The sequence below is a fragment of the Chrysemys picta genome, chromosome 14 (genome assembly GCF_011386835.1).
Source record: "Chrysemys picta bellii isolate R12L10 chromosome 14, ASM1138683v2, whole genome shotgun sequence".
NCBI classification, from domain to species: domain Eukaryota; kingdom Metazoa; phylum Chordata; order Testudines; family Emydidae; genus Chrysemys; species Chrysemys picta.
The window spans coordinates 6,159,062-6,180,478 of NC_088804.1; the positions used below are offsets into that span (position 1 = coordinate 6,159,062).

General features: G+C 44.9%; 1 protein-coding gene across 10 annotated transcripts in view; it reads left to right on the forward strand.

Annotated features, from left to right (window-relative positions):
• Positions 1 to 19,296, forward strand: part of LRRC36 (leucine rich repeat containing 36) — a 49,316-nt gene extending 30,020 nt beyond the window's left edge. For 2 of the 10 annotated variants that reach the window (XM_065566780.1, XM_065566785.1), the window contains exons 9-14: positions 1,220 to 1,518; positions 4,350 to 4,515; positions 8,106 to 8,230; positions 10,171 to 10,282; positions 15,598 to 15,712; positions 19,083 to 19,296. In XM_065566780.1, coding sequence (XP_065422852.1) covers positions 1,220 to 1,518; positions 4,350 to 4,515; positions 8,106 to 8,230; positions 10,171 to 10,282; positions 15,598 to 15,712; positions 19,083 to 19,107 — 842 coding nt within the window. In that variant the 3' untranslated portion in view covers positions 19,108 to 19,296. Of the gene's footprint in view, positions 1 to 1,219; positions 1,519 to 4,349; positions 4,516 to 8,105; positions 8,231 to 10,167; positions 10,283 to 15,597; positions 15,713 to 18,655 lie in introns of all 10 variants that reach the window. The other 8 variants (XM_065566774.1, XM_065566781.1, XM_065566778.1 and 5 more) reach the window with 7 other exon arrangements.
• The last annotated feature ends 2,121 nt before the right edge of the window (positions 19,297 to 21,417 follow it).

Consider the following 21,417-nt stretch of genomic DNA (forward strand, 5'->3'; position numbering starts at 1 on the left):
GATCAGCAGTCGCATGTGCATGGACGTGGTGGGAAGCAATATGAGAACACAACAAGATGATGATCATGGCTATATTACCTAGCCAAGAAATGTCATAGTTCTTCCATTCCTTCCAGTCTTTTATTATTTTATTCCACATTGGACAGTAATGCTTTTTATGTTTCTTCCTTTACCCATTTAAATGTACGTAGCTGACAACAGTTTGGTTTGACCCTTTGGGGAATAGTAGTTCCTACCATTTCCGATTTTTTGTAGTTCATGTGGAAGCCCTGATACCTGCCCACATTCCAAAGTCCATTGTTCTCTCATTTTTAACAGGGTTTCTCATGCCTGCAAAAACAAGACCTCGTCAGCATGTACAAAGCTATTTTCTGTTCTAATCCAGAAGGCATTTTGATCCCTTTACCATGGGGCTGTTTCTCACATTTATTGCAAATGTCTTCATTGCAAAAGCAAACAATAGAGGGGGATAACCAGCTACTTGGTCTGGTACCTTTAAACAACTTACAAGGAGGGGATAACAAAAGTCTTTTGTTTTCAATGATTAATCTTTTGTGTCAAGTTTCTTTACAGTGTTGTGTACATAACTAGGAATTCTTGCTTGGATTGTTTCATTTACAGCTTGTGTATACAGTGCTTCCTGTGGATGAAGGGGGTGGAGGCTAGAATCTTGAAGCATAATCAATCTCCATTGGCTAAACTTACTAGGACAGTTTTTTAAGGGAACATATCTATCAAAGGTATTCATGTAGACCCATCTCTCTTTTCCATAGCTAGCCTCATAAGACTACACCCTCCTTTCAGACAAGATGTCTGCAAAGTGATGCATCTCTCACATTTTGCCTAAAATTGAATTAATATTTGTTTAATTAGATTATTTTTGACAGTGTGTAAAAATGTTGGTTCTATAATCACATTGCAGATCATTGATCTTTTGGCGGGTCTGGACATATTCACTCAACGTGGCCTACATCTATCCACTGCCCCAGCTGTTTCCCCTCCCTGCCCTTCCCAGAAACACAGTCACTCAGTGTTTTGGGTTTGCTTTTGTTTTATATGAATGACCCCATTGAAACTTTATGTTAGAATCATAGTCCTTCCTTTACTGATAAGTATATGTGAGTTACTGCTTAGAGGAGAGCACAGAAAGATACAGGGGGGAAAGGAGGATAAAAATGTCTGAGACGGTTAATCTGCATTCCTGTTTTCCTTCCCCTAGATCTGAACACCAATACACACCTAACCAGTGACCCTGCTCTGTTAGCCACTCGTTTTTCTACATTATCTACCAGCTTCAGTGATTTAACATCAAGGCATCAACCTTTATCAGCTGATGCGTTGCTTGAGCATTCACAGCCAGCAACAATGAGAAAAACATTCCCATCTGCAATGCCTAGGAAAGACAGCGACTCTGCAGCTAACAGGTGCTTGAGCCCTTCTAGAATGGGGTATAAACAAAGTGACAGACTGCATTCATCACTGTCCCCTCAGCATTGTTTTAAAGAGTCAAATAAGGAGGCAAGTGTCTTACTATTTAGCCTCTTTGCGGTACAGAAATGCGTTTAATGGCGATTTATATTGGCATCTCATTGTAATATGCCTATTTGTAACAGAAAATGGTTGTAAAAGCTATGGTGTGGATATGTTTTTGTAGGACTATTCTAAATACACCTCTACCCCGATAGAACGCTGTCCTTGGGAGCCAAAAAATCTTACCACGTTATAGGTGAAACCGCGTTATATCGAACTTGCTTTGATCCGCTGGAGTGTGCACCCTCCCCCTTCCCCCCCCCCCCCGAGCACTGCTTTACCGCATTATATCCAAATTTGTGTTATATCGGGTTGCATTATATCGGGGTAGAGGGTACTACAAAACTGTAGAATGCTACTTATAATGGGTTACGTAAAATAACATGAAAAAGGTACTCTAAGAAAACAGTACCCCAACTTCAGTAAGCAGTAGATCCTCCTCTGACACTACCTGGCAGCACTTAATTTTGAATCCAGGATCTTGCAGACTTGGGGGTTCAAACCTAGCAGCACTGGGATCACCTTAATATGGAATGTCCGGTCTTAGAGATGGAGTTTGCCACTTTGCACCACACTGGCAGCATAAGTTGGATACAAACATTTTCTAAGTGGTTTGGGGATTCTCACCCAAGCACAAGTGTGAGCGTGCAGTGGTCTACAGCCATCTACGAGGCTGTACATCACATCCTCTTTGTTGTAAATGTAGATGAGAAGAGGGCATGGCTACCAAAAAGGAAGAGTGATTGTGATGACATTGCACCATACTAGCTGTCCTAAGCCTGCTGCTGTTCTGCACCTCAGGCTGCTGTAACATGGAATACATAGTTGAGGACGTGCACAGAGTAGCACCAGAAATATACTGGGAACTAAACGGTTCTTTTGTCTAGCAGAGAAAGGCAGAACAAGAACCAATGGCTGGAAGCTGAAGCCAGACACACTCAAGTTAGAAATTAGGCACAAATTTTTAGCATTGAGGGTGGTTAACTGTTGGAACAAACTTCCAAGGGAGATGGTCAACTCTCCATCTCTCAATGTCTCCGTTACAAACTGGAGGCCGTTGTGGAAGATCTGCTTTAGCCAAACCTAAGTTATTGGGCTCAATATGGGGTAGCTTGGTGAAATGTAATGGTCTGTGATATGCAGGAGGCCAGACCAGATGATCTAGTGGTCCCTCCTGGCCTTAAAACTCTAGGAATCAGAACACCACAAGCAGGGATTTTATGCCAACATTGTACGCTAGTCCTGATTCCCATTGTATGCATTTTGTGAATTCCTGAGGATCTAGTTTTGGCCTGTGTCTATTCTCTTGTGTCTTCTTAGTTCCATATACCTTAACACTGGGACTAATTTGCCACTGCATTATACCAGTTTTACTCATAATTCCATGGAAGCCAATGGAATTATCCCAGCAGGTCACACTGCTATGATGCAGTGGAGAATGTGCCCCATGGTAAATTTTCTGAGGTTCTAAGAGAACAGGCTGGGAATTCCTCAATATCTCAGGGCTCTTGAAAGGAAACATAAAACCATTGTTTATAAAGCATGTAGATGACACAAATATTGCTTGGGTGATTATTAATGATAATTGGCGATGAGCAATCTGGGTCACTTGGTAAACTGGGCACAGCTTACCTGTTTTAATATGGCCAAACACAAGGTCAGACAGGTAGGGACAAAGGTAGGTCACACTTGCAGGTTGGGAGACTGTGTCCTGGAACGCAGTGACTCTGAAAAGGATTTAAGGGTCATGGCTGGTGGAAACCAACTGTACGTGAACTCCCAGTGCGATGCTGTAAGAGGGCTAATGCAGTTCTTTGATGTATAAAGAGAGAAATATCGAGTAGGAAGATTATATTAGCTCTGTAAGAAGCCTTAGTAAGACCTTTACTGGAAAACTGTGTGAAATTCTGACTTCATTTAAGTATATGGCAAAACTACTATTGACTTCAGGAGAGCCAGGATTTTACACCCTGTGTCCAGTTCTAGTGTCCACATTTTAAAAGGGATGTTGAAAAATTGGAAAGGGCTTAGAAGAACCAAGAGATTGATTCAAATACTGGAAATGAGAGACTTACGGAGCTCAGTCTATTTAGCTTGTGAAAAAGATTAGGAGGCTACTTGATTATGATCTGTAAATTCCTAAATGGGAAGAAAAATAGTAGAGACCCCTTGTTAATCAAGCAGAAACCAAGGGCTGGAAGTTGAAGCAAGACAAATTCAACTTGGAAATAGACACTGAACAAGTGTAATTAACCATTGGAACAGCTTCCCAAAGAATGTGTTGGATTGTCCAGCACTTGAAGTCTTTAAATCTAGATCAGGTATCTTTCCAAAACATATGCTCTTCAGATGATGAATTAATTACAGTGTGAAATTCTCTAGCTTGCATTATACAGGAGGAGAAGTTACATGGTCCCAGTAGTCTCTTTTGGTATCTCTTTTAGTACCCATCTTACTTGTAGTACCTCTGTGTAGCATACGACTTCAAAGGAGTTTTATGTCCTTAATACAAAGAGAGGAAAAATTCTCTTTTCTTTACGTTTTTAAAGCCCTATGTGATTTATTTAGATTGTATGTATCTTTATGTACATGTGGCCTTTACAAAATGAACCTCATGCAATTGTGCATGTAAGTTCAGGTGCCCCAAGTTTACATTCTCACACAAATCAGGTATCTCCCTGTACACCTGGCCAGTTCTGTGCCAGTTGGAAATCTGCATGCACAAATACCTGGTTTATGCACATAAGTTAGGGGCTTGCAAATCTATTGCATAATTTATCTGGAAAAATAAACAGTTGGTTTTGCCTTTTTCTCCTTAGTCTGTCCCCAATGATCTGAGCAATGATACGAGTTTCACAGAAAGTCAAAGTCCCAAAAGGACTGAGAAAGCATCACATATTGCTGTCGTCCTACAGCAGCTCCTGGAGCTGGTAGATCGTTACTGGGATGGGGCTGGGTCCCTCCTCCTCAACAAGAATTTTCTTGGTAAGTTATTTCATTTGAATTTGAATGAATAGTCTAAGTATGTTTTTGTCTCTCCTGTACCGATCCTCCCAGGCGACCTGAAATGCTTTGGCTTAAACATCAAACTGCTTTCTCCCAATTGGCATTTGCGGATGGGAAGTTATTCTAACTCTTTGTCATTTGGATTTCACTTGGTGCAATTTCTGGCTCAAAGGGTAACTTTTCCTGCAGTCCCTTCCTGTTACAAAGTGGTAGCTCCCCATTCTGGAGAATTCTCTTAAGATGTGATAATGTTTCATATATTGCTGAGCAGTAAGTAATGTTTTCTGTGACTCTGAGGTGTGTTTTTCCTTACAATTGCTGCCCAGTATATGCTGTGCAGGTGTAGTGCATAATAGAAGTGCAAGTCAAGAAAAGCTGCAACTCACAAAAGGAGCTAACAACCACTTTAGGCACCTAAATCCCAGAATCAGGCCCCATGGGGATTCACAAAACTTCTGCTCAACTGCCTCCAAGCCCTGTAGGCTCCTAAAATAATCACTCAGCACCTATATTTTTGCAGTAAGAGTTCCCTAGGTGCCTACGTTTTTACCTCTGTGCACTCACACTGCAGCCACATGCCAGACATCTGCAAGCCTAAGCCCCAGGACTGCCTGTGCTGGCCAGTCGCGCCAGCCCATGGAGCCCCGCAAAGCGTGGGGCCCCCAAAGCACGGGGCCCAGAGCAGTTGCATATGCCTAGGAGCCCTGCAGCCTGCCTGGGCGATTTAAAAGGGCCTGGGGCTGGCGGCAGCGGACGGGAGCCCCCAGGCCCTTTTAAATTGCCCAGGCCCCTGGGCAATTGTCCCCTTTGCCCCCTCCGTCAGCAGGCCAGGAGGATGTGCCATCTTGCAGTGAGTAGAGTGCCCCGTCACAGGCAGAGCCGGCTCTAACTTTTTTGCTGCCCCAAGCAGCAAAAAAAAGCGCCGCCCTGCTGAGCCCCTCCCGCCCCCGCCCCCCTCCCCCCCCGCCGAGCGCCGCGCTGCCGGAACCGCCCCCCGCCGTGCGCCGCCAGAGCACCCCCCCCCCCCGCGGAATGCCGCGCCGCAATGCCCCCCGCCACCCCAAGATTGGCCGCCCCTTACCAGGTGCTGCCCCAAGCATGTGCTTGGTTGCCTGGTGCCTGGAGCCGGCCCTGGTCACAGGCTCCTATACGTGAACTCACACAAAGCAGCTGATGGAGAAGGTCCTACCTTAATGTTTAAGGTACTCACCCGGGATGTGGGAGAGCCCGGTTCAAGTCCCCCCTCTGCTTAAGAGGGAGCGGGGATTTGAACAGCAATCTGCCACCTCTCATGTGAGTGCCCTCACCACAGGGCTGTAGGATACTCCAACACGGGGACTTCCTCACTGGAGTTCTGACACTGGATCCTAGTTCCTCCACCTCCCCAGAGGGTGCTCTGATCACCAGGCTACAGGGTCATGGTCATGCTCTGTTTCTCTGGCCCAATGATCCTTTCATTATTATCCAGCGTGGAACAGCTTCAGCATTGTGCCGGAGAGAAAGAGAGAACAGGTAAGCATGAGAATAACCCTGTAGCTTGGTGGGTAAAGAACTCATGTGAGAAGTGGGACACTCAGGATTCAGTCCCCCTGCTCCAATGACTTTTTAAATTATGTATCCAGAGTGGAACAGCTTCAACAGGGAACTAACTCCAGCCCAGAAAATCCCATGGCCCAGTGGCTCGGGCAGTCACCTGAGACATGACAGATCCATGTTCAAATCCTTTCTCCCTCTCAGGAAGAGGTGAGACTGGAGCTAGGGGGTCTCCCATGTTCCAGAAGAGTACCTTAACCACTGGGCTAAAAGTTATGCAGGAGCACCTGCACCCCAGCTTCTTGCTAGAACCGTGTAAGCACCTAATGCCAAGAGAGGGTTCACGCCTGACAATCCCAGGCAGAGAGAGGCACCTCCCTGCAGCCTAGATTTAGGTACCTATCTCTGTGAGGGGCAGAGCTTAGCACAGCACCCTTGGCATCTCACACTGGCTATTTTAGACAAGGAGTTGCCTAGCATACTGGCTTTTGTGAATCCTATTCTCAGGCATCTGTGTCTCCCCATTCATTGTATAGGGAACCTGGGTGCGGAACTCAGGCTTTGGGAATCCCAGTGATTTTCCAGGCACCTAAAAATAAGGTGTGACGATGCTCAGAATCGCCCTTCTTAAGCTCCTCTGTGAATCTAATCCTTAGGGACTGTCAGGGTTTCCGTCCCACTCTGAACTCTAGGGTACAGGTGTGGGGACCCACATGAAAGACCCCCTAAGCTTATTTCTACCAGCTTAGGTTAAAAGTTTCCCCATGGCAGAAATTCTTCCTTGTCCTTGGACGGTATTGCTGCCACCACCAAGTGAGTTAGACAAAGATTCAGAAAAAGGACCACTTGGAGTTTCTGTTTCCCCAAAATATCCTCCCCAAGCCTCTTCAACCCCTTTCCTGGGGAGGCTGGAGAATAATATACCAACCAAATAGGTAAACAAGGTGAGCACAGACCAGACCCTTGGGTTTTTAGGACCCATCAGATTCTTAAACGCAGAACTTTATTATAAAGAAAGAAGTAAAAGAAGCACCTCTGTAAAATCAGGCTGGAAGGTAATTTTACAGGGTAATAAGATTTAAAACACAGAGGATTCCCCTCTAGGCAAAACCTTAAAGTTACAAAAAACAAGAATAAACCTCCCTCTTAGCATAGGGACAATTCACAAGCTAAAACAGAAGATAACCGAACGCATTTCCTTGCTATTACTTACCATTTGTAATCTTAGATGCTTATTTCAGATATGGCTTTAGGAGATGTATTTTTCCTGCCCTGGTCCCTCTCTGTTCCGGAGAGAGCAACAAAAGAGACAAAACAAAAACCTTCCCCCACAGATTTGAAAGTATCTTCTCCCCTTATTGGTCCTTTTGGTCAGGTGCCAACCAGGTTATTTGAGCTTCTTAACCCTTACAGGTAAAGGAGGGATTTTATGCTACCCTTAGGTGTATGTTCATGACAGGTACCAACCAGTATGTCAGAGCCAAACTGTCCAACATTTTAGAATTCATGCCTTTTCTACAGATGTGATACTGTCAAATGTCCAGGTGTATTGATACTTAGAACTGGTCAGGAATTTCTCAACTAAGCATTTTTCTATCACAAAATTGCCATTTTGTTAACGTTTGGAGGGAAAATGTTTCTAATTTGTCAAAATGGGTCATTGACATTTTCTAAATGAAAAAGTTCCAGGTTTTGGTTCAAAATGATTTTTGGTTTCAAAATGCTATAAACTAAGTACATTTCAAAATTTAAATAAAAAAGATTTTCAAACAAAAATGGTTGAAGTCTAAATAAACTGATTTGAAATTATTGAAACAAACAGGAACTGATTTATTTCTGAGGGAGACTTTCAGTCTGAAAATTTTTGAGATTGACTTTTCATCCTGATTCAAGGCCAGAAATTTTTTCAAAATCTTGAAAGTTTCCCCATACGGGAAAAACCATTTCCCACCTAATGCTATTGATACTGTCACTAAACATGAAACCAATGCTCTATTTTCAGACTCTGCTTTTCCAACCCATTTGTTTTTCTATAGCTCCAGCCCAAGATTTGCTTTTGTATCTTATGGCCTCTACCCCTCCACAGAAGGATGTTCACCTACCAGGTGGAGATAGCCCATCAGTCTTAGCTGGAAATGCTCCCAGACTTCAAAGGACCCAGGTGAAGTATGCTGAGCTGTTTGACAGAGCAAACATGGCTTTGGTAGGTGTTTTCCTTCCCTTCCCATGCCTGTCTCATATGGAAACAAGGAGATGAACTTTTCAATAAGGAAAACTTCCTTGTAACATAAAAATCCAAAACTGATAATCAGTACAGCTCATTACAAAGAGGTATAAATGACACACAAATTGCCTTTTTGTCTGCATTCAAGTGGGATTTGTATTCCTTGAGTCCCACAGTACTGTAGATCAGACTAGACCTCCTGGGAGGTGTCAGTACAGTGGAAGTGTCAAATGTGAGCACATCTTTACTGACAATGCCTTGTGAGAGAAGGATCTATCTTGGATGTGCCTCTGGTGGTTCGAGAGTTATGGTCTTGCATTTGATTTGCAATGTCATTTGTTTGTTAAAGGGACATTGTCAGGGAAAAGATGTAGATTAAAAATCATCCCTGATCTAAGTCACTAATACCATTTCAGGGGGCAAATTTTCAAAGGCACAAAAGCAGTGAGGCACTCAGCTCCCCCTAAAAGTCATTAAGCTTTCAGCTCCCATCTGCCTTTCATGCCCGGGAAAATCTTCCTCCAGATTATTAAAAATGAAAGAATTAAAAATAATAATTTATCGTGTCTGTGGTTTGCTTAGTTTTTGCGCTTCATGCAGTGTGACCAGTGAAACAGAGTAGTCACTTTTACCTTTGTAGCCAGATGGTTTCATTTTCTGCTTCTTTTGCAGCAGTGCACTCATGACAGTAATAGCCATCACTTTACATATCAGTTTTCATCTTCAGCGCAGTCTACAAACATCAGTCCAGACCTCCTCCCTTTGAGCAAGTTAACACCCGGTTACAGAAGGAGAAACTGGGGCAGAGAGGTTTTGTGACTGGCTCAAAGCACAGGGAAAATCAGGGGCAGGGCCCATGCTCAGGCTGAGAGACCGCACTGTCTTGCAATGCTGCAGTGTTCAGGTTGCAGACACTGCAGGGGAAATGTTTATATCCAAAGTTAAAACCTGTTTTCAATTAAATCCTTTAAACGACGTATAGAAAACATATCAGTTTAAATCCGGTTCCTGACAAAACTTTGAACTATCTGCCAGTGTCTCTTAAGTGCCTTTTGTATTTTATTGGTTTTTAAAGTATTTATTTGGAAATGGCAGAACTCCCCCACACTCTGTTAATGGCCGAGAGTGCCATTTTCTTTTAAGAACGCATTCCAGCCGAGTCTTTAAAAGGCGAGGTGTACTGGCTTTGGGGAAGAGCACAGCCGCACTGCCCCCATTTGCATTCATCACTGCACAAAGGGCCTGATATAATGACCATCAAAACCAATGGAAAGACTCCTATTGGCTTTGACAACGAGGAGTCCTCGTGGCACCTTAGAGACTAACAAATTTATTTGGGCATAAGCTTTCATGGGCTAGAACTTACGTCATCAGATGCGTGGAGTGGAAAATATAGTAGGCAGGTATAAATATACAGCACATGAAAAGATGGGAGTTGCCTTACCAAGTGGTGGGTCAGTGCTAACGAAGCCAATTCAGTCAAAATGGATGTGGCCCATTCCTAACGGTTGACAAGAAGGGGTGAGTATCAACAGAGGGAAAATTACTTTTTGTAGTGACCCAGCCACTCCGTCTTTATTCAGGCCTAATTTGATGGTGTCGAGTTCGCAAATTAATTCCAGACTTAAAAGTGGCCATTCTTCAACCAAAAAAACCTTCAAAAACAGACTCCAACGAGAAACTGCAGAACTGGAATTAAGCTTATGCCCAAGTACTCCTCGTTGTTTTTGCTGATACAGACTAACACGGCTGCTCCTCTGAAACCTATTGGCTTTGGTGGACGTTGGATCAGACTGTAGGAAAATATTTAATTTCTCTTAACATGTTTTGATTTTTCAACCGTTTTTGTTTTGTCAAATTCCGGACTGTTGAAGCAGCAGCAAGCCAAGGGGCAGGAGGAGAGCCAGGGGTCATCTTCCCAGTTACAGGAAGTGGACTACAGTGCTGCTTCTAATTATTGCTTCAGTGGGACTCACTCACTCACTTACGGTAGGTTCACAAGGCCCGGTTTTGGCTTATGATATGGAATAGGATTGTGTCTGAATTATTCTTTTCTCCTTGCCAGTAAGTGCTGTTATTGCAGCTCTGAAGAATTAGAAATAAGGCCAAGTGTTTGTTTAGATGCTGCTCAACACTAATACCCTGAGAAATGAAGGATCTGTTTTCAGCCAGAAAGACTGTAGCAGCTAATTAGTGGTGTTGTGATGGTTGTCGGGGTGCCCAGGACTGTGAGTCACCCCCCTGCCTCTAGCCTGAGGGAGTCTTGCTTTGGTAACTGGGTGTTAACTTTCAGCCACTCACGCGTTCTCCCCTGGACTATGCCAGTCCTGGCTTCATCTTGCAGGTTAACAAGAGGGGCACGCCAGTCCCCGAGTCCTCTTGAAACATCCCCCTCTGATAACCAGCCCCTGCCAGAGGCTACTCATAGAAATCCCAGATCTTCTGCTCCCGAAGGAGTAGCTTACTAATTTTACCTTAAATCACTGCTCCTGTCTACCACACAGCACTTGTAATAAAACAAGAAAAAGGTGGAACTCCTTGCCAGAGGATGTTGTGAAGGCCAAGACCATAACAGGGTTAAAAAAAGAACTAGATAAATTCATGGAGGATAGGTCCATCGATGGCTATTAGCCAGAATGGGCAGGGGTGGTGTCCCTAGCCTCTGTTTGTCAGACGCTGGGAATGAACGACAGGGGATGGATCACTTGATGATTCCCTGTTCTGCTCATTCCCTCTGGGGCACCTGCCATTGGCCACTGTCAGAAGACAGGATACTGGGCTAGATGGACCTTTGGTTTGACCCAGTAGGGCCATTCTTATGTTCTTTATTTAAGAAGGAATAGAGATTCAGCTATAAACAAGAGTCTGATAGAAACAAATAAACAAATGTAAAACATGAACTAGGGGCTACACTTATTTATGAGTTAGGAAAGGTACCTATTAAGTAGGTTCTTCTTTGAGTGATTGCACATGTCCATTCCACTGTAGGTGTTTGTGCACTGGAGTGCACAGTTGGCAGAGAGTTTTTACTCTTAGCAATATCTGTTGGGACAGCCTGAGCACCCTCTGCTGTTGCACATCGCGCAGGTATAAAGGGCCGAGCTGCCCCAGGCCCTCCTCAGTTTCTTCCTACCTCCTGTGATAGTTGTTGGAGCGCCACATCCTTGCTTCTGCAAGTCTCTCTCAATACCCGTATATGATTCCCGTCTATAGTTAGTTAAAAGAAGAACCCGGGTGGCCCGGCCTGGACCCAGCTGCAGCGGCCCGGCCCAGCCCAGCCCTGTCACAGGGTGCCCCTTCCCAAACCCAACCCCAGCCCAGACCTGTTGCAGCCGAGGCACCCCACCCTGAACCGAGCCCCGACCGGACCTGCAGGGGCCAAGCGCCTATCCTGTGGCCCCAACCCCAGAGCTGCCATGGCGGGGAGAGGCGCCTCCCCGCCCCCGCCCCAGGTGCTGCTGCAGGGAGAGAGAGCTGCGGGGAGTCCTCTCTTCCCACCATAGCCCCAGAGCACCCTCCTGCGCCCCAAACCCCTCATCCACGGCCCCACCCCGGAGCCTGCACCCCAGCCGGAGTCCTCACACCCCTGCCCCCCAACCCTCTGCCCCAGCCCTGAGCCCCTCATCCCTGGCCCCACCCCAGAGCACACACCCCCAGCCGGAGCCCTCACACCCCTGCACCCTAACCCTCTGCCCCAGCCCTGAGCCCCCTCCCACACGCCGAACCCCTCGGCCCCACCACATTAATTTTGTTATGTGCACCAATATGAAGGTGATGTGTCACACCACCTCCATATTGGTGCACATAACAAAATTCATTCTACACATGTGTGGGAAAAATTAGGTGGGAACACTGATAATGAGTCTTGATAAGTTAAGAGCTTTATGTAGATACCTTACATGTTGCCTCTTATGAACAAATACCCTACAAGACCTGTGTTCGGTCTAGTGAGTTTCTCAGGTCTGAGGGACTGTCACAGGCATCTAACGTGATTTAGTGCATACAAATATTACCACTGCACAACTAATGAAGCACTATGCTGATGACCAGCTGTGTCACATGTGCCTCTTCTGGGGCACATCAGAGGATTGGGCAACCAGACCAAGATTGCTATAAATGTAGGGATCCGGAAACACATTAGAACAATACCACCAGAGGACAGACACTCTGAGAACCCTAGGACCTCCCTAATTCCTGTCAGGACTAAGTGAGGGAATACCTTTCCACATATCAGATAGCTTTGACCTGTCTCTATCTCACAGAGGATAATGCACCAGACGGCAGTGGGATTAAGCTTAAACTCATGCTCCCCAACATGAGATCAGTGGCCAGTAATACTGGTGGTAGCCACAATCTCATCTCAGGCAGATTCATGGATGAAGGCTAGAAGGGTCTGACCATCCAATCTGACCTTCTGAAGCAGGCCCTAGAATTCTACCCAGTGATTCCTACTTCTAACCCACAGCATACATTTTAGAAAAACATGCAGTCTTGACTTAGACTTCAAATGACGGAGAATTTACTACATCCCTTGGTACTCTGTTCCAATGATTAATTACCCTTGCTGTTAAATTTGTCTTATTTACAATTTGACCTTCACTGATTCAACTTCCAGCCATTGGATCTTGTTCTGCCTGTCTGCTAAACTACAGAGTCCTCTAATATCAGAAAGTCTTCTTTTGTAGGTACTTACAACTCATCATTAAATCATCTCTTCTCTTTAATAAGCGAAATAGATTTAACCCCTCTAGCCTCTTGCTGTAAGGCATGTTTTCCCGACTTCGAACCGTTCCTATAGTTCTTCTCTGAGCTCTCTGCACTTTTTCACAATATACAATATCCTTTTAGAAGTGTGAAAACCTGAACTGGACACACTATCCAGTAATGGCCTCACCGATGTCATTTATAGAGGTGATGCCACAACCGTGCTCCTGCTAAGTATTTGCTAGTTAATATATCTAAATATTCTGCTAGCCCTTTTTGAAGCACAGTATCACACTTAACCAGTTAAACATAAACTTCATCTATATTGACAGGTTTCAGGGTAGCAGCCGTGTTAGTCTGTATCCTCAAAAAGAACAGGAGTACTTGTGGCACCTTAGAGACTAACAAATTTATTAGAGCATAAGCTTTCGTGGGCTACAACCCATATGCATCCGAAGAAGTGGGTTGTAGCCCACGAAAGCTTATGCTCTAATAAATTTGTTAGTCTCTAAGGTGCCACAAGTACTCCTGTTCTTTCATCTATATTGACCCCTAAATTAATTTCAGGGTCACTGCTTTCTAGCATACAGTCACCCGTTCTGTGGCCTACATTTTTTGTTCCTAGATGTAGGATCTTGAACTTGGCCATATTAAAATTCATTTATCAACACAAGTATTCTTAACAATTGGACTTTAAATCCTGTCAAAGTATATCGAGTTCATTCAATAAGCTCTATTTTACATGAACCCATGATGAGGGGTATTAATTGTATTTCCACCCTTTAACTCGTTAGTGATAGAGTATTGTCGTCAATTGCCTTGCGTGTTTGTGTGTGCTTTCCGTGTGCTTTCCCAGCTCTGCGCAGACAGCTGGTTCAGCAGATCTTGATAGTACTACCCAGCGTGGTTAAGTGCTGGGGGCTGGAATATCGTTGCCTTGGTAGCACTGTACAAGCTGCTCAGTGCTTCTGTCCTTGAAATTCAGTGTTATTAGCAGATATCGCAGCCTGCTGAACTAATGCTGCACTGTCACTCAAAGACAGACCACAGGCACGGTGCAGTGACAAAGGCACTCGGCCAGGTGTATTGCCATCAAGACACAGTCCTAGGGCCCTGGCTCGGTGGTTACCGGTACGCTAACACATGAGTGCTCTGTGTCAAGGAACGGTTCAGTCAGCAGCTGGACTTTCTGCCGCCACCTCAGCTGAACAAAGAATCAAGGCAAAGTACCCCAACATTTATAGGCTAAAAAAAACCCTAACGTACACAACTTACACATTTCATGGCATTTGTTTGTTACCTCCCCTTGTTCCTGATATCTTGGACAAAACATCCCTCTTCATTATGTTGTCAACCTCTCTTATCTGGTACTAGTTTGGGATGTATCTGTACTAGCTGGAATATATTTACACAACTATCTAGTGCCTACTGTGCTAGCAACAGCTTTGCCAAGTTCATGTACCGGACAGTGAACTTGTAAGCATCTGCTTTACTGCAGGGCCTGACTTTGGTTGTGGAATTTGATAACACCAATGATTTGGCTGAGCCCAGAGTTTGCAACGAGCAGATTAGGCTGTGGGGCTCCTCTTTGAATGTAGGCAATTCCTTAACAGACAGACCATAAAATGGCCCTTGCAGTTGCTCCTGAAATAATGCACCTAGAATCTAGATCAAATTACTCATAAAATCTGGAACTACAGAACTGACTCCTCCTCGGGAGGGATCATGGATTATTTTTCAGTTTGTTTAAAATAGAATCTAGGAACTTTGGTGAAAATCCCCTTAGAAACGTGAATTAGAATAATCAAATAAAAGAACAGGCTGAGTTCTACATTCAATTTAATGGCAGTTCTCTGTCTGTAACACAGTTTTTGAACGTCACAGCCAGCTGAGTAGAACTACACTGATTTTGGTGAAAATCGGAAAACCAGAAAGGGAAAAAATGGGAGACATATGGAGTCCCTTTCCTCTGTGCAGCAGAACCACGGCTTCAAGCGCCTCTGTAATTACCTAGAGATCAAAGAACTGGTTAACACTTTCCAGGATAACAATACCTCATCTCATCTCTGCCCATCTTCCCAATAGACTTTAACGGGTTGATATTTTGAATGACTTATCACCAGACAGAAAGAGGACAAATGGCGAGGGTGGAAGGAAAGAATGGGACGTGCACACTGAGCCCCTGGCAGGGGGCAGAGTGGGAAACCCTGGGCCTGGCGGAGGACGGGGGGGGGGAGAGCACACAGAACCCTGTCATGGGTGGAGAGAATGTGGGACCCTGGTATGAGGGATACACGTAGACTCTAGCATGGACGGGAAGAATGGGAGACAGTGGCATGATGGAGAGGGAAGCACGTGGGACACATGGAGCTTGTGAGTTGGAGTGGCAAGATGCAAGGAGCCCCTGGTTTGTTCCATGAGTTTGGCCTACAGAAGCTACAAAATGTGCAACCCTGTAGTAGTAGTAATAATTACTAGTAGTTCATTCTACTCAGAGGTTCTATCATTACTATTAATAATGTGAATGACGTATTTTAAAATGCATTTTCAGGCATACCGCTCTGTATTTTGCTGACCCCAACTCACTGTAATTCTTTTAGATGAGTTGCTACATAAGAACGAGCAGCTGAGTGTCCAAGTAGAGTACTTAACTCTGGAATTAAAACAACATAAGAAACTGCAGGAGACGGTGCATCTTCTACAGGAGAGTCAGAGGTATGATGAACGGTATGGTGTAGAAGCTCCACACACATGGAGGCCAGGTCTACAGTAAGCAATTAGGTCGGTATAACTACGTTGCTCAGGGGTGTGAAAAATCCACACCCCTGAGCGCCTCAGTTAAACTGACCTACCCACTGGTGTAGACAGAGAGAAGCCCTCCCGTTGCCATAGCTACCAGCTCTCAGGGAGGTGGAGTACCAGTGCTGATAGGAGAAGCCCTCCCGTCGGCGTCGATATTGTCTTCACTGAAACCACAGCTGCGCCGCTGCAGCGCTTTAAGTATAGACCTGCCTAGAGACTTTTTGCAGAAAGTCTCGTTTTCAAATGTCCTGGTCACACACACAGCTCTCACTGAAGTCAGTGAGAACAAAGTATGCTCCACACCTCTGAAATTCAGGCTACACATAAGTGCATTGGGGGGTGGGGGGGAAATAGTTCTGACTCGTTAAATCAAATTGGGTTTTAGGCTCATCTCCTTTTCTAAAAATGGGATCTACCTAGATTACGGTGACTCGCACTGTGTCACTATATTATCTCCACTGTATATTTGTAGAAACATGATTGACTTCTTCATAGGGTGGGGTGAGCTACTATGATTTTCATTATAAGCCTGGTTTTTAATCAAAAGTGACATTTCAGGCAGATTGATTTTAGAAGCATGAACTTTTAAACAGCGGAGGATTTTTCACAGAGGTTCAGGCAAATCTGACAAAGCATTTGATGATCTCACTTACACATTTTCCAAAATGTCTTGAACTAAAAATCCAAATATGTTTTGACCTTGGTGAAGGCTTTGATTAGTTCAGGGGGAAAATATTTGTGTGTTCAAAACAGTTTCCTCATGTATCTAAAGCCGGCATGGAGTTCCGAACTCCTCATGGCCCCAGGCACACTTTACAAGCTCAGCCCAGCATCACCGGTGTGTTTGCACAGCTCATACATTTGTCAGGGACTCCTGACGGTGAGCAGTTCTTAAATACCTTAATAGGCCAAAGCCACACTTCGTTAAGCAGGTTCTAATTCTAAATTGGTTAAATGAATGAATACTGTAGTTTTCTTCAAATACAAACGTATTAGCCTGGGAAAAAAATCAAAATTAAGATTACATAAAAAAAAATCAGCTAAACTTTAAAAGTAAAGAACTTTACAGTTGATGTCACTCAAGTAATCTTAACGAGGAGTCCTTGTGGGACCTTAGAGACTAAAACATTTATTTGGGCATAAGCTTTTGTGGACTAAAACCCACTTCATCAGATGCATGGAGTGGAAAATACAGTAGGAAGATATATATACACACAGTACATGAAAAGATGGGAGTTGCCTTACCGAGTGGGGGGTCAGTTTTAATGAGACAATTCAATTAAAGTGGGCTATTATCAACAGGAGGAAAAAAATCACTTTTGTAGTGGTAATCAGGGTGGCCCATTTCAAACAGTTGACAAGAAGGTGTGAATAACAGTAGGGGGAAATTAGCATGGGGAAATTAGTTTTTAGTTTTTGTAGTGACCCATACAACTCTGATCTTGTACAACAGCTCATAGAACAACCAAAAACCCAGAGACAATCCTGCGTTCATATTATGGACATATAAAATAACATACTTATTCATTGTAACAGTGACTCTGAAAACTGAGAAGCAATCTAATTAGACACTGGCTATGTACACGCTACAGCTTAGGTGAGTATAAATTATGTCACTCAGGGGTGTGAATAAGCCACCCCCACCCCCCCCGAGTGACGTAAATTACACCGACCTAAGTGCTTGTGTGGACAGCGCTATGTTGGTAGGAGAGCTTCTCCCGCTGACGTAGCTACTGCCACTCGTTGGGGGTGGATTAATTAAGTCAATGGGAGAGCTCTCTCCCATCAGCTTCAAGTGTCTGCACTAACAGCAGTACAATGGTACAACCCTACGCTGTAGTGTTACCATAGCCTAATGTAGTCGATCGACATTTCTCTAGCATTTTCACCACATTGCACCAATCTAAATTGGTACTACAAACTACTCCTTCCTTCTTTGAAACCGTAATCAGTCACTGGAAGAAGACAGGCTGTTCCTTACTGAACCCTAAAATGACCATAATAGAGGTCGTGTGACGCTAGGAAACTCTCAGACATGTAGCTACCATGTGTAAGGATCAGAACAAACAAACAAACAAAAAAGAGGTAGCTTGCATGCATCAGCATGTGGTGACAGATCGTACTAGCATATCCTAGATACATATGTAGAAAACCAAAGGCACACATTCCAGAGCAGTTCTCGACGGCACAGGAAAATTGCCCCGATATGGAAGTAGTGGATTTAATATATTCACAGGTGTGAACAGACCACTTTTGTGAATCTAGTCCCATGTGTTCTAATGGGTGGTTAATCAATTGCCCATCAGGTCAGTAGGTTTCTTATTATCATAGTTCCTAACTGTCAGGGTGGTTAAACACTGGAATAAATTGCCTAGGGAGGTTGTGGCATCTCCATCTCTGGAGATATTTAAGAGTAGGTTAGATAAATGTCTATCAGGGATGGTCTAGACAGTATTTGGTCCTGCCATGCGGGCAGGAGACTGGACTCGATGACCTCTCGAGGTCCCTTCCAGTCCTAGAATCTATGAATCATCTACAGTACAACTCTTTCTACTGATGTGCTTGTAGCTGTCCATAACACATTACTTATGCCTGTAATAGGTTTATAACATCAATCATTTTAGCCCCTTATAAACTATTTATAAATGGAACCTTAAGTGTGATTGCTATTATAATTGGTTTGAAATACAGAAGCATGAACTACACACTTCATTTTAACTTTTCGTTTGCTATGAATTTGAAGAAATGGAAATTAGTATCTCATTGCAGGGAATACATTCCACAGCTTAGCAGAGTTCATTCAGATGAATGCATGCTTATGCATCATTTTAACCACCTCTTCGCCATCTTGCCCAGGTCTTTAGTGTCCACAAACAACTTCCTGCTGCAACAGCTGAATAAAGAGCACAGTCCTAATTCAGTAAAAACAACGCTTTCTTCTGAGAAATTCACCATTCGTGAGAGATCGCCTCCCTTAGAAAGAACTCCTCCTGTATCAGCTCATGGCTATAGTCAGTATGGTAATGCAGAGCAATTAAGCAATTCTCCTCTCTAAAGGAAACATGGCGTCACTTCACATATTTAATGTTATATGGATTATGTTCTTTTCCATTTAAGTACAATATGAGATGTCAAACTGTATTTAAATGTGTCTAATGTCTACTTTTACTGAAGTGAATTCACTATGTCATTCTAATCTTACCTTGCATTAGCATCTTAAGCACCACTTGGTGTTAGCATTCTTATGTTTTTCTGTCTTTATTGATTTCCCAAAAACATACAGAAGGCTCCTTATAATAAAACGGTAGTCTGCAGTCTTGCCATCCCAAGGAGGTATGATCTTCGCAGATACTACAGAGCATACAGAGTCACGCTTCAGGAAGTATTGGTGATTCAGTAGTGGATTCAATTTCCTCTGAAATGGTACTGAATCAGTGTCCCGTGCTAGGTGGCTGTTTGGGTGGAGATCCAATATTTGATATAAAGTGTAAAATCAAGGTTATGTCCCATGGCATTTTTTGCAAGAATTTGGAGTGACCTGGTGAAATTTTATTTGGGATGATAATCTGCAGATAATTATTCCCTCTGCAATTTCAGTTTAATACAGAATAATTTCTCTCCCCCATCCTAAATTGTCCTGTAGTGTTGCTGTTTGCTGCTAACAGCTGTCATGTTCTACCCTAGAGATGGTTGCATTTCAGCTATGGGATGGCGATTCCAGTGTATGTTCACTGAGAAAGATTTAGTGAGTTAAGGTTGCCCGGTGGTATCTTGTGCTCTTCCACAACATTCAGTTCAATACAAACTGCTGAAAACCAGGAAATAAAGAGTTAAGGTAATTCAGCCTTTAACGCCTGAAAGGTGGACACCAATGCAACCTTAACTCTGCCCCCTGGAGCTGGCACTAGCCTGTAGGAGTTATCTGCATGCATTCTAGCTGCATTCACTGTGTTACGTGTAGCTGTATTGAATGCTGGAGGGATTGGTTGGGGCGGTTTAGCAGAACTGTGATTATGATCTGAGGTGATTATGGTCACCTCTGGGCGATGAAAGCAATGGATATTTGTGTACCCTGAGGGATGCAGTTTGCCTCATGTCAGCACTCAATTGTGTAGCTGTGCCTGTAGCGATACTGAGGGGGATTGTGGGCAGTGAGGTGGGATGTGGGAGAACGGTGTGGCTGTTGTGGGGGAGAAATAAAAGTGCTGTGTTAGAGGAACCCTGTGTGCAAATGTGAAAGGAGTGTAAAATGCAGGAGAGAGGGGGATGTTTTATGGAGTAGGCTCAGTGTCTGAGTGTAGGGCAGGTGTAGGCAGTGCACTGAACAGGAACCTCACCTGCATGCAAGTTTTGCCTTTGACTGTGTCCTACAGTGGGCATATGCCCTATTGAATGCACATGCTGCACTATCTACAAAGGTAGCAGATGTGTAACCCTTCTGCCAGCTGGTATTGGCAGTAACAAAGGCTGGGTTCAATATCTAGGGATTCCTCTTAATTACAAAACAAAACCCATTTGAGCCCCATGGCACCTCCCTCAAGGAGCCCGAAACCATAAGCCACTGTGTTACCTCTCTGCCTCAGTAAGAGAATTTTGCTGCATCTTAAACCGTGCGCCAGCTCCCTGCCACACCAGCAAACTCTGAGACTCTGCCAGTCTTAACTTTGCCTTGTAAGTAACATTCAGCGAAACCCACTTTCTCTCTGTAGTGTCCAGTCCCTCTCACTGGACATTCACAGAAGTTAAGTCCAGTGCCTCCAAAGAGCCAGTACACACACACACTAGCTCAGTGGTTTTAAAACTGTGGGTCATGACCCAGAACTGGGTCGCAGATTGTAAGGCATTGGGTCGCGGCGACTCTGGTTAGCACCACCGACCGGGCCGGTAAAAGTCCCGTCAGCGGTGCTGCCCGGCTAAGGCAGGCTACTAGTCCCTACCTCTTCTGACACTGCGCTGCGACCCGGAAGCAGCCAGCAGCAGGTCCGGCTCCTAGGTGGGGGGGCCAGAGGGCTCCACACGCTGTCCTCGCCCTGAGCACCGGCTCCGTACTCCCATTGGCCAGGAACCGGCCAATGGGAGCTGTGGGGAGGTGCCTGCAGGCAAGAGCCGCGCAGAGCCACTTGCACACCTCCGCCTTGGAGCCGGACCTGCTGCTGGCCACTTCCAGGGTGCAGCACGGTCCACGGTGCCAGGACAGGCAGGAAGCCTGCCTCTGCACCCCCGCTGCGCCACTGACGGGGAGCCGCCTGAGATAAGCCCACGCCCCAACCCCGTGCCTTAATCCCCTGCCCCAGCCCTGAGCCCCCCCAAACCTGGAGCCCCTTCCTGCACCCCAATCCCCCCAGCCCCACCCCAGAATCTGCACCCCCAGCCCAAAGCCCTGACCCCCTCCCACACCCCAACCCCCTGCCCCAGCCCAGAGCCCCCTCCCACAACCTGAATCCCTCATTCCCGGCCCCACCCTGCAGCCCTTACCCCCGCACCCCAACCTTCTGCCCCAGCCCAGAGCCCCTCCCACACCCCAAACCCCTCATCTGCAGCTCTGTTGGGTCACGGGCATCAATAATTTTCTTCAACTGGGTCGCCAGAAAAAAAAGTTTGAAAACCACTGCTCTAGC